General features: G+C 56.8%; 2 protein-coding genes across 2 annotated transcripts; both read right to left on the minus strand.

Annotated features, from left to right (window-relative positions):
- Window positions 1-1122: 1122 nt before the first annotated feature.
- INS49_008168 (uncharacterized protein) lies at window positions 1123-2895 on the minus strand (the record flags this gene model as incomplete). Its single annotated transcript, XM_043168913.1, has 1 exon — window positions 1123-2895. The coding sequence occupies one exon, from the start codon at window positions 2893-2895 to the stop codon at window positions 1123-1125; it is 1773 nt and encodes a 590-aa protein (XP_043026593.1).
- A 1631-nt stretch (window positions 2896-4526) lies between these two features.
- INS49_008169 (uncharacterized protein) lies at window positions 4527-11639 on the minus strand (the record flags this gene model as incomplete). The annotated part of the gene is made up of 4 exons (XM_043168914.1): window positions 4527-4730; window positions 4804-10179; window positions 10393-11209; window positions 11404-11639. 4 exons carry the CDS (start codon window positions 11637-11639, stop codon window positions 4527-4529), a joined length of 6633 nt encoding a protein of 2210 aa, XP_043026594.1.
- Window positions 11640-12069: the final 430 nt, after the last annotated feature.

The following is a 12069-nucleotide window of genomic DNA, read 5'->3' on the forward strand; positions in this document are numbered from 1 at the left end:
CTCAGAAGAGGCTCCGCTTTGGCTGCTATGGGATTCTCATGTGTAATATGCATCACGACTGATACAAAAGGGACGGAAAGAAAGAAGACGGGCATCATGCGATATTCGAAAGGATTAATGTTACGAAAAAAGCGGCCTGCAAAAAGATACCAAAGGAGGGGTCCAGGGGAAGGCGGGCGTTTTCATGCTTTCTTAACTTTTTGCTGCATGAGGCTGGCTTCGCAGCGGACCTTGATGGGAGCTGCGAACTAGGTCGGGGGGCAACAGAGACCCCCATCCGCTCATGTCCCTATCTCTTTTGTGTCGGAATTGTTTCTCCATCTGAGTGTCCCAGCAGGCGTCGGACACAACCACGGGCAGGAGAGACGGAACTGCAAGAACGGGGGGCGTGGAGACCAAGAGGGAACAACACAAATACTACCTACCTTTGCTACCTACCTGGCATTTCAAACCTTTCTTCCTACTTACGCAGACACAGCTATTAACCTGTACTTGCATCCTCCTACCCATTCTTTTTTTCTCCCCTTATTATCTCCCGCTGTCTGTCTAGCTTAAGCGATCAAGAGAACAGAGTGGGTTGTTTGTTACTCCACATGTAGAGTAGTATTTTGCAGGGGCCTCAGGGGCTTGGAAGTGCCGAGAGAATCCAATATAAGAGATATAAATACTTCTTGACTGTCACATTTGTGTTGCAAAGAGCTGTGGCATGGTGGGCTCGCTAAACACCCACATTTCAGCTCACATGGCAACATCGTATGTGGTCTTGCTACAAACAGCGTCTGGAGTGAGCGATTATATACATGTCAAGTCATTGTGCCACAATCCAGTTCGATAGGATTTCGTGCGGTCAGACATGGGAGAAGTGTTGTGTATAGCGCAGAGTGAGAAAGTCTTACAAAAAGATCGATTCTATAATAAAAATCCCGCTATGTGTGAGAGCAATGTGTATGTATATATGTAGTCTCCCAAAGTCAACGCATCTCCAATGCACATGTGTGCGTATATGTATAAAACAAGCCTGTAAATGCACCGCCCGCCTGCTCCCACAAAGCAACGCCTGAAAACCCACAAGGAAGGGGGAAAAAAGACGGAGCACAAGATCCCAAGAAAGAGTCTCCATCCTCACAGCGCGATCCCACTGTCCCACCAGTGCGCCCCGGAGTGCAGGCGAGGCAGCTCGTCCCACGTCCACCGCCACCAGTGGTCCCCCGGCGCGCCGAGCCCGAGCGCGCGGAACAGCGACACGGGGACGGGCTCGAGCAGCCATATCCCCGAGCGCGCGAGGTCGTCGAGCATCCAGTACTGCGTGGCGACGAGCCACGCGGACACGAAGGCGAGGTTGCCCGCCCTCCTGAGCCAGCGCGGCAGCGCTCGTATGGTGCCGCGCACCGCCGGCAGCCCGCAGAGCGTGGACTGGCACAGGATCCCGACCCACGAGAGCATGAAGAAGACCGGGGGCGCCCACGGCCTGCTCGGCGGGAGGCAGCTCGCGCTGCCGAGGGAGTGGAGCAGGCCGCTCTGCGCGAAGGCGAAGAAGCCCGCCGCGGTCTTGTTGGGGCGGTTACCGGGCCCCGCGAGCCACGCGGCGGGGGCGCCGAAGGCGACGCGGAAGGTCTGGTGCCACCAGCCGCCCCAGAAGCCGGCGAGCCCCCTGTCGAGGACGTTGTGGGTGAAGCCGCCGAAGAGGGTCGGGTAGTGCCAGAGGTCGGCGCGGCTGCCGAGGAGCGGGTGGAGGACGAAGGCGCAGATGAGCTGCCACAGCTTCATTATCACGGAGATGGCGGCGAGCACGGCGGAGGAGCTGAGCGTGGAGCGGTAGAGGAAGAGCTGCCAGGGGCCCAGGGCGGCGAGGAGGGGAGGGAGCGGGATGGGGACGGCGGATTCGGTGTGCTCCGGGCCTAGGATGAAGTACGGGTCTTTCATCATCAGGACGCTGAGGGCGTCCAGGGCCAGATAGCCGGCGATGAAGGGGAGAAGCTCGCTGCGGAACCAGCCCCGGCGGGTGTCGTACCTGCGGTAGCCCTGCGGCGTGGACACGGGGATGGATGCCAGGTCGACCAGCGCGCCAGAGCATGGCTTGTCCGGTTTCGAGAAGCGTGGCACCACGGGAATACACCAGTTCCAGCCGGTTCCGCGGAAGGAGGTGACGAGGTCGAAGGACCACTCCAGCCGGGTCAGGAAGGAGGCATCTTCTGGGTAGGACTGCCAGTAGTACTCGTAGCCCTGAGCGAGGCTCTTTTCAGTATCCTCATCGGGTGCATCGGCCACCTTGCCACCCTCAGCCTCGCGTGGGGTGGGAGTCTGCGCCAGTCCCCTGGAACTGCCATCCACCCTCGTGACGGTGTGCGCATCGCCGTTTTGCGCTGGCCGGACGTTCTCCTTGGCGTCTGGTTTTTGGGCATGGCCGTTCGTGGACCCATTCGCTCCTGCCTGAGCGTCTACCTCGGGCCGCGCCGGGCGTCTCTCGATCCTCTCGGCGTCAAACTGCGGCCTCATAAAGGCAAGCAAGGTCATGTTCCAGATGATGCCCCATGCCTGCATGAGGCCGACGGCATAGCCAAGGGCAAAGTTGGGGCTGGTGGTGACGAACGTCTCGCGCACATTGTACAAGATGATGTACAGCATGAGCAGGTATCGGGCCTTGAACAGCCATGGGCGGTTCCGGTGGGGGATGGAGAAGTAGAGGATGGGCAGGCCGAAGGTGACGAGGACGCCGTAGGGGACGACCAGGGGCTCGACGGTGCCCAGGGCGAGCTCGTGGGCAAAGTGGGCGCGGTAGATGGCGCGGACGTGGTCGCCCAGGTTGGCGGGCAGCGGTTCGGGCAGGTCCAGGGGCATGGTGAGTCGGAGGGACCGCCCTGATGAGTACAGCACCTTGTCGACGGCGGGCCACATGGTTGCGTTGTGGTCTTGGTCCTCTGCCCGGGTGCTTTTATATGATATCTTGGCAGCGCTCCGGGCGAGAAAAAAAGGAGCCTCGGCACGCAGGGTGGAACTGGGGATGCAAGGAGATGAGCTGTGGTGTGTTCTAGGGGTGGTGATGTTGTGGTGGAGTGACGTGGGCGTGAGCCGAGCCGAGGCGAATGAAATGTGGCGTGGCGTGGGTGATTGCGTGTGGTGCGATGGCGACATCGATACCGATATTGGACGTTGCATTATCAGCAGTCACCACCGGGCCGCCCTGATGCAAGTAGCATCGTGTGCCTTGAATAACGCGTGCGTGTGTGTGTGTGTGTGTGTATGTGTGTGTCGTACATGTCGTACACTGCACGTAATAGCAACCGCGAAGCCCGGAGCAAAACCTTATGCCTGACATCTGCAGATCTGGCTGCCAAGATCAAGATTGATCGGAGTCGTCCAGTGATGGGATCGCCTGACGTCAGCGACCAGAGACCCTGAACCGGCTGCTCGGGACCCACAAACACACCAAGACCAGAGCTTTGGCCGCCCGCCTGCAGCTGCTGCTGGGATCACCGATCACCTGCGGCCGAGGGGGGGCCCCGCCAGGCGCGGTCCAGGCCGCTGCTGCCCGTCCATCCCGTTTTAAGCTTAGATCTGGACCGCCGCCCCCACCCACTCTCACCATCACCACCACCACCACCACCACACAGCACAGCACCTGCAATGTCGTGCATATAAACATACACACCGTAGGCACATGCGTGTATGCATGCATTCAACGCCACTCCATCTGTGCAGGTCTATATGAAGTGTCCTCATCACAACCACAGCCTTTTTCTGCTGTCATTGCGACAAGGCTTCACATCCTCTACACACTGTCAGTCAGTGCACACCAGCTTGGGATCGCAATCAAAGTTTCAATCATGGTTTTGTTCTCGGCTGTCCTACAGAGCCCAGCCTTGCTCTCCATCCGTATACATAATCCACCTCTGCCACCCACTTGTATTCCCTTGGCACTGGCCCGTCGGTCCCGAAATGTGACGAGGTATTCGAACAATCCCGTTCGGCACAACTGACCGTTGCTTATAAGCCCACTGACAGAAAAGCGGGCATCTGACAAGCCCGTCGTCTAATAAGCCCCACCCCAGCCGCCCTTTCCTTCGCTCCAGCAACCAAATCCCAGACCCCGCCCCCTATCCAGGCTCTGTGCCACCTTGGTTTGATGATATATTCCAGCTTGATATTCAAAAGCAGAAAGTGCCGCCCGTGTCGACTGTGTGGCTCCGTGGGAGCTATCGTACATTATAGACGAGAGGGGAATAAAAAATAAAATAAAAGACAAGGCCCGTTTGCGTGCTGGGAGGATAAAACAGTAAAAGTATATAGGCGCTTGCCATACATTCCCAAAAAGAAGCGCGCCACACCGCACCGAACGAGGAGGCATATATCCAAACCAATGCCACGCCGCCGTCCGACAATTTTGGCTCAGCACAAACATAGGGAGGGGGTATTATAAGAGGCATATGCAAGATAAGTAGATCCCCGGCCAAAAAGCCGAAGACGAGGGTTGGAAGCAAGACACGGGCTGGGCCGCTGTGCCCCTTGCGGCACACCCAAATTCACTCCTACTCCGTATCACTGCCCGAGATGTCTTGGACCGACACCATCTCGTCGAGCTCGCCAAACTGGTCCTTGTATCGCTGCAGCTCCGCCATCGACTCGGCTATGATGTCCAGCACATTGGTCATGGGCGCTCGCAGGTCATCGAGCTTCGCGATCTGCCCGCCACCCGCGGCGAGGTGTCGCATGGTCAGCGTCGAGATACATGTCTGCACGTAATCTTGGTTAGCCCCTCATCTCCCTTGGTCCGATCTTGTCACGCATCGTTTGTGGACAACGTACCTCTATGCGGCTTACTTGGTGTTCCATGAAGTTGACCAGGAACCGCTCCGTGACCTCGCCGCCCCTCTGCTTCATGCGGTCCAGAAGCTCCGTCTCGGGAGGCTGCAGACCGCGGTCCGAGCCCTCCTCAAGAGTACTACAGAGCATCTCGAGCCGGAGACTAACCCGCCACAGTGCCCATATCACTTCGGGGTCGAAGGCGAGCTCGCCGCCCTGTGCTACAGTTGCCGGTAACGACTTCTCCGCCTCTCCAGACACCTGCTTTTCGTGGAGCAGGTGTTGGTCGATGCGGCCGGCCAGCGCATGCGGGTACAGCGAGTAGACCACCTCGGGGTTCTCGAGGCCCTTGAGCTTCTTTTCGCCCATCTCCTTGACCTCGAAGCCTTGCGAGCTCAGCGATCGCAGCTCCTTGCGCACTGCCAGCGCAAAACTGTCGTCCTCGAGGGTGTCTTCAACACTGTTGACGGGCTCTTGGTACGTCTCCAGACATCTTTGTATCTCCGATATGAAGTCGGACGAAACCGTGATTTGCCCACCGTCTGCGCAGGCCGATACACGCGAGGCCTTGTTGACAATAGGCCCGTAGTAATCCATGCGGCGCGTGATAGGGTCGACCTCACAGAGCGGCTCGCCCCAGTGCGTGCCCATTCTCACCGACAGGCCCCGGAAGATGAGATTGTTGTCCTTGTCGTAAAGGGGCTGGCATGAGACCGAGTTGAGCATCTCTTGAGGCCAATTAATGTCAAGCAGCTGCATCTGTACGGAGAAGCACCAGAGTAGGGCCGATGTTGCTGTTGGGAACGACACCATGAAGGCGTCACCTTCAGTCTTGACCTCGTAGCCGCCTATTCGGCGCAGCTGCCGCCTCATGACATCGTTGTGCAGTTTGATAGCAGATCTCATGGCTGCCGGATACGTCTCCCATAGGTTCGTCGAGTTCTTGATATCGGTGAAGACAATCGCAATCAGGCCCGTCGGCGCAGGCACCTCGGGCTCTAGCCGTCGTAAGTCAGAATCCAGGACATCGGCGCCCTTCGCCGCTCGTTTCGGCTTCCTCGGCTCCCGAGGCAGGATGTCATCCGTGACGCCGGAGGGGTACAAGGACATGCTCTGACCGCGGTGCAGGCGTGATCTCTCGTTTCGCTTCTTGAGATCTGCGATGCTCATCATCATGACCATGATTTTGCCCGTCGCCCCGTATGCCATGGCGAGGTCTCGGAGCTTTTGCGACGCTCGCATGAGGTCATGACGCTCGCCTCGTGCGATATCAGCAACGAGCTCCGGCGGCAGGTACTCCCAAATCTCCTTGGTGGCTATCAGGATGATTTCGTCTTGCTCCTTGACAGTCATATGTGAAACATGTGGCGCAGCCTGTACCGCGGGCATCAAATCAACGTAGCCAAAAGCACGAGATACTTCGAGCAAGTCATTCAGCCTCCCGTTTCGAGATACCCAGCCACCGGCATCTCGGATACGAGATCTCTCACTGGGCTCGGCCGGATCATGTTTGCGGGTCAAGAACTTGTGTGCCCCGTCGGACTGGATCAGCATGGCCTGCACGTCGCCCACGTTGGCAATGTAAAGTTCCTGGCCCTGAAGGTACGCCACAGTGGCCACGCCACCAGAGTTGAGGTCCTCCTTACTGAGCACAACTGGCTGTGCCGACCCACGGTGGGCCGTCAGTGGCCGGTCCTCCGTGTGTTGGATTGCGATGGTCACCAAGTCTTTGTTGAGTGACAAAAATGCTCGACGCATCGCATCGACAGGTGTCTCGTTCAGTCGGGTTTTCAATGATTTCAACTCCATGGAGAATATGTGTCCAAAGTTTTCATGCAGGTACTTGGCGATCTTAGAGCCACCACTGGAAAGTGCTTGACCATCGAAAAGACCAAGCAAGGTTTCTGTGTCTGCCGAGTTGAAACGCGGCACAACCAGATCGATGGTTGAAAGATGCTCATTCCTGCCGAGAGTGTCTGCCATGCCATATGGCAGGTATCCGGCCAAGGACCCTGACGTCCGGACCCTCCGGTCCTCGCTCTGGTCAGGAATGCTCGGCTGGATCAGAGTAACATCCATCAAACCAAGTACTCTAAGGTTGAGAAGTCGGCTGAAGTCCGTATACTGTTCGCGGTTCGCATTCGCAGCACCGAACACAGTCTGTTTGATCTCTAGGCGCCTGTTGCCGGAGAGGTTGAGGAATCGAAGGTTCGGGTTGAGATTCCAGTTCCAGTCATACGGCACATTTGAAATGTTGTATTTCAAATAATTGCTTCCGCAGTCTAACACGGCAAGCTTTTTCGCCTTGGAAATATCGGCAGGCAGGTTCGTGAATTTGTTGCTGTTGATGTGCAAAACCTGGAGTGAGTTGAATTCTTCCAGATCGTCGGCGGGCAATGTTGTGAGCTCATTGCCAGAAAGGTACAGTTCGACGAGCTGCGGCCAGCTCTTGATCGACCTCTGAGGCATGTCGCTCAGATCATTATACGAAAGATTGAGAAGTCGCAGCTCGCTCAACAGCGTTATCTGGTCGAAAACATCATCGTCAAGCTGGTTGTCCGCCAGGAAGAGGTATCTCAATGATCCTGCGAAGGTATTGGTCAATCGAGAAGACAGGCCGGAATCTTTCCGGGAAGTCGGCATGGGGGTTTGCGGGGTGTTGTTGTTGTTGTTGCTTTGGCTCGTCGTGGTTCTTGACATCACAGACGTCTTGCGGCCACCTTTTCCATACACCGACACCACCGAGCTTTTACGGTCCGGCCCTGCAGGCACCGGGGACGGGCCAACACTCAAGAGCGTACTGGACGCTTGACTTGGCCGCCTCGTCCCGTCAGGCAGTAGATCATCCGCACTAGGAGAAGGGCTCAGTCCCCCGGAGGAACTTGGCTTCAGCGTTATTGAAGGAGCAGTGGATGTCGCTTCGCCAGGAGGTTGTGGTGGTCGAGAGGCTGGCTTTGGGAATGATTCCAGCACGTTGGAGGACGCGTTCAGTGTTTCCAGTTTGTTTGCCCACCAAATATCCATGGGCAATTTCCTCATGTTGTTGCCACGGACGTCGAGCACTCTCAGCTCTTGGAGGCAGCCGATTTCCGGCGGCAACTCCCCGATAGAATTTTTCGCAATGCTGAAATGTTCTAGGCGGCGCAGATTACCGATCTGTGGAGGGAGTGACACAAAGTAATTCCGGTCGAGAACAAGCCGCTCGAGGTTCAGGATATTCTGGAATGAATCATCAACGCTGGCAAGTTGCGCGTTGGAAAGATTCAGAAGCTTCAGTGTGGGTACAGGAGAGGTAATCTCGAATTTCGTGATCGGATTTGCGTTCAGCTTTAGACTCCGCAGTCTCTCGAAGTTCCCGATGAACTGCGAGATAGCGTTGTGATCTGCTGTCATGATCTCCAGCTTCGGGAGCTCCGATATGACATCAATGGCCGAGATAGCGTTGTACTTGACGTCGAGCTCGCGCAGACTCAAGAGGTTCTTGAACGAGTCCGGAAGTGCACCGGAGAGTCTGTTGTTGGTGATAACGAGGCGCTCCAAAGACTTGAGGCTGCCGATGTTCGCAGGGAAATTCATAATCAGGTTGAAACTCATGTCGAGATCCACCAGGCTCTCCAGATCGCAGAGGAAGCTGGGGAACTTTTCGAGGAAATTCGACGAGATGTTCAAGGTCCGCAGCTGGCGATAAGCTCCAAAGTAGGGCGGCAAATGCTTGAGCCTGTTGTTGGCCAGATTGAGCTTCAGCAGTCCCGTGAGCCCATTGAGTTCTGCGTGCTCAAGTTGCTCCAGTCGGTTGTTCGATACGTCAAGATATGTGAGTTTGTTGGCACGGCTAAAGCTAAGCGGTAACTTCCGGGCTTCGTTGTTGTTGTACTTGATGTCGCGGAGGTTGACACAGGAGTGGATGAAATCTCTTGGGAGGTCGAGTGACAGGTTTCGTGACAGGTTCAGAGAAATGATCTCTGCAGCTTTCGAGTACAGCGAGATGGGAATGGTGATCAGGTTTCGACCTGCCAAATCGATGTGGTTGAACTTCTGCATCCGACCGAAGCCAAGATCGTGGGTCTTTGCATGGAAGTCACTCTCCTTGGCTGAGAGGAAGAGAAATCGGCATAGGTAGCTGTTGTCTTCTCGGCCAATGTCCTCGATCCTGTCCCGTTCTTCATACCCGACTTGCTGAAGAAGCCTCTTCTGTATAAGAAGAGGGCGCTCGACTTGATTGAGGACACGGACCAAGTCATGCTTCTTCAGGACGATGTGATAATTGTCGAGGCTTTCCGTGACGTATGATTTCTTGATAATCTGGCCAATGAGGTCTTGGACAGACGAGTCTATGGCCATCTGTAACGTTGCGAAAGTGCCATCCGACCTGAAGACCCGAATGCAATACGGCGTGAGTTTCTCTTCGGGCCTGGGAGGATTGCCAATGTCCTCAAGTTCCGCTGCATGAGAAGGTACGTCTTGTTCTGTCTTTCTGACTGCCCAGCTGTCCGGCGCATTCCATACCCCATTGACGCCGTTTCTTGATTGTGCTTGGACTTTTTCGGCTTCGTTATTGGTCATGACACCCGGGGCCATCGGCGTGAGTGGTGCGTGTCGAGTCACAATGCCTGACATGTCGTCTAGGTCAGTGTCGAGCTTGAAGTAGGTTCCCTTCTCGTTTGAGCGGTCAGTCGGCCCGATATAGTCTTCGGCGTCGTCAAACTGTTTGTTGGGCCGGCCTTTCTTGGAGAAAGGGAACTTGTTGTTAAATGTTGCCTGTCGCCCATTGTCTGGCCGTGTGCGCTGCTGCTGAGGCTCGATGGGCAGCTCCTGACCGATGGCGGACCACCTCTCGCCATATGGTAAGGGGCCGTCGTCCCTGGTCACGTCCTGGCGCGATTGCGACGGTCTGGGCATCCACGTCGATCCCAGCGACTGTGTCGAAGTTGAGAGCTTCTTGTTGAGCGGTGGCCCGAGTTCGTCCTTTTCTTTCTTGCCCCTTAATCTGTTGAAAAGGCCCTTCTTCTGGTGAGTGTGTCCCGGTGATGCAGGCCCGTCGACGCCTCCGTTCTTCATCCCCAGACTACTGTGGCCACTGGGTGTGGGGCTCTGCGCTCGGGATCGGGAGCCATACATCGTGTTTGCACCGCCCTTTGGCGGGTTGGCGACGTTGACCTGCGATTCTTCCCTGCTTATCGATGGCCGCAGGGCTCGCGGGTCGTCATTGCTTCTGTTGTGTCGATGCGAAGTTCCTTGGCCTTGGGCTACCGAATGACCAGAGCGGTTGGACGAGGAGGTCTTTGGGGGGTTCTGGGAGCCGTTCTCTGCCGCGTAACGTTCACGGTCGGGGCCGGCGAGGACACCTCGTACGGGTGCTTCGCCGTAGCGCGCGATATCCTGCAGCCGCATTTGTTAGGTGAGCGGGTGGTAGACAGAAAGAAGCCAATCATGACGTTGTGGGAGAGGAAGGAACGTCCAGGCCAGGATGGAGTTGCAAATGTATTGATTAGGCAAGCCCCAAGTAATATGAAGTGGATTGGAGAAATTAAGTTACAGGGTGGAGATAGGGTTCCGGGATATGAGATAGGTACAGGAGGGGGGCGGACGCACCTCGGCCTCCTGGTAGAGGAACGGCACGACTTCTGGTGCTGGCACTGGTGTCCTTGGTCTAGATGAGGATGGTGAGGCATCTCGGGTATGGTCTGTGGCGTTTGAGTAGTTGCGGTCGCGATGGGGGCGAGATGCGTGGCTGTACGAGTGTGAGCGGGTCTCCTTTCCTGCAAAGGAAGGCGGTAGGGAGGTCTCTGAAGAGTCTCGACCGGGGAATTCCTCGCCAAAGAAACCCTGGAGCTTCCTCAGGCCCCCTCCCCTTTGGCCGCTATTCTTGGAGGCCTGGCTGCTTGCAGTTGTGGTGATGCTGGCGATGGAGGGCCTCCTTTCATCGTTGTAGTATGCAGATGATGCAGACTCAGCCGGGGGCGACTCGCTGCCCGTGGGATTCTGCGTGGGGCGCGCCGCACTGACCGAGGCGGATCGAAAGGCAGGAGACATCTGCGAGGCGGACGAGAGGTTGTCGCTGGAGTCATTGTAGAAGGTAGTGGCCATGACGCCGGAGCCGTTGGCCGGGGGGGAGACGGACGGGTTATTGCCATTACTACTGCCTCCTCCCACCATCCACGGCGCAACCTGCTGCATGAAAGAAGAAGCCGTCGACGGGGGGTTGTGTACGATCTGTGGGGCGCGACTCCCGGCGGGCTCGAGAACGGCAAGGTCGCGGCGGTAATTGGCAAGGTCGCTCATTCTGTGTACGGCATTGGAAGACGAAGGGGCTGACGACAAAGAAGCACGGGCAAGGGCGGCGTTGGGCTGCCTGGACGTCGGCGAGATCTGCGGCTGACACTCGGCTTCTCTGGAGTCTTTGAGGGACCTGTTTCGCAGCGCAGACGCAGTGACATGTTAGTCCTTCACGCTTTGTGCGAATGCTTGGGAGGCAAAGCGACACTGGAACAACGCCTCGGACGGGCAGGCAGGTTGAGGCATTGACAGACACGCAGAGAGGTGGTGGATCACAATGATGCATTGGCGACATGAAGGGCCCAGTCGCGACCGCCAGCTACTCACTTGACTAGGTTCCCATTCTCGTCCGTCTTTAGCCTCGGGGTGGCCTTGCGCAGGCCCTTTGGGAAGGCGGAGGCGGAGGAGTAGCCTTGACCGGTGGGTTGTGCATTTCCTTTGTCTCTGTCCTTGTCCTTTGGCCTGGGGATAGCGGGCAGTGGCTTGACGGTGAGGTCGGAGGCGGTGCTATCGGTGCTCGCGCTCGTCACTGAGCTAAATCGCGAGAGGTCATCTCTCGTCATTGTCAGCTTGCCTTCTTGGTGTCAAGATGGCAATAGAGCCATGCCCTCTTCTTCGGCGTATTATCGAGCTCGCATGGGGAGCATATGGATGGGGTGGGGACGAAACCTCGGCGATGGAGTGAGTGCAGGTGCAGGTTGTGGGGTTGTAGCAGTCCCGTATATGGCAGGGCGAGGGCGTGGTGTGAGTGCGGGCGTATGCGCAAGAGTGTGTGTGTGTGTGTGTGTGTGTGTGTGTGTGTGTGTATGCTTGTGTATGTGTGTGTGTGTGTGTGTGTGTGTGTTTGCAGATGTATGTATGTACGGAAGAATGAGTGGCACGCTGGGTGGGTGGTTGGATGGATGAGACCAAGTGCAATGGAGGAGGTAGGTGATGCGAGGCGACGGGTGGGTAGAAGGGCTACTGGGAGGCGAGTCGCAGAGTGCAGAATGC

Source organism: Diaporthe citri (assembly GCF_014595645.1).
Source record: "Diaporthe citri strain NFHF-8-4 chromosome Unknown scaffold_3, whole genome shotgun sequence".
Taxonomy (NCBI): domain Eukaryota; kingdom Fungi; phylum Ascomycota; class Sordariomycetes; order Diaporthales; family Diaporthaceae; genus Diaporthe; species Diaporthe citri.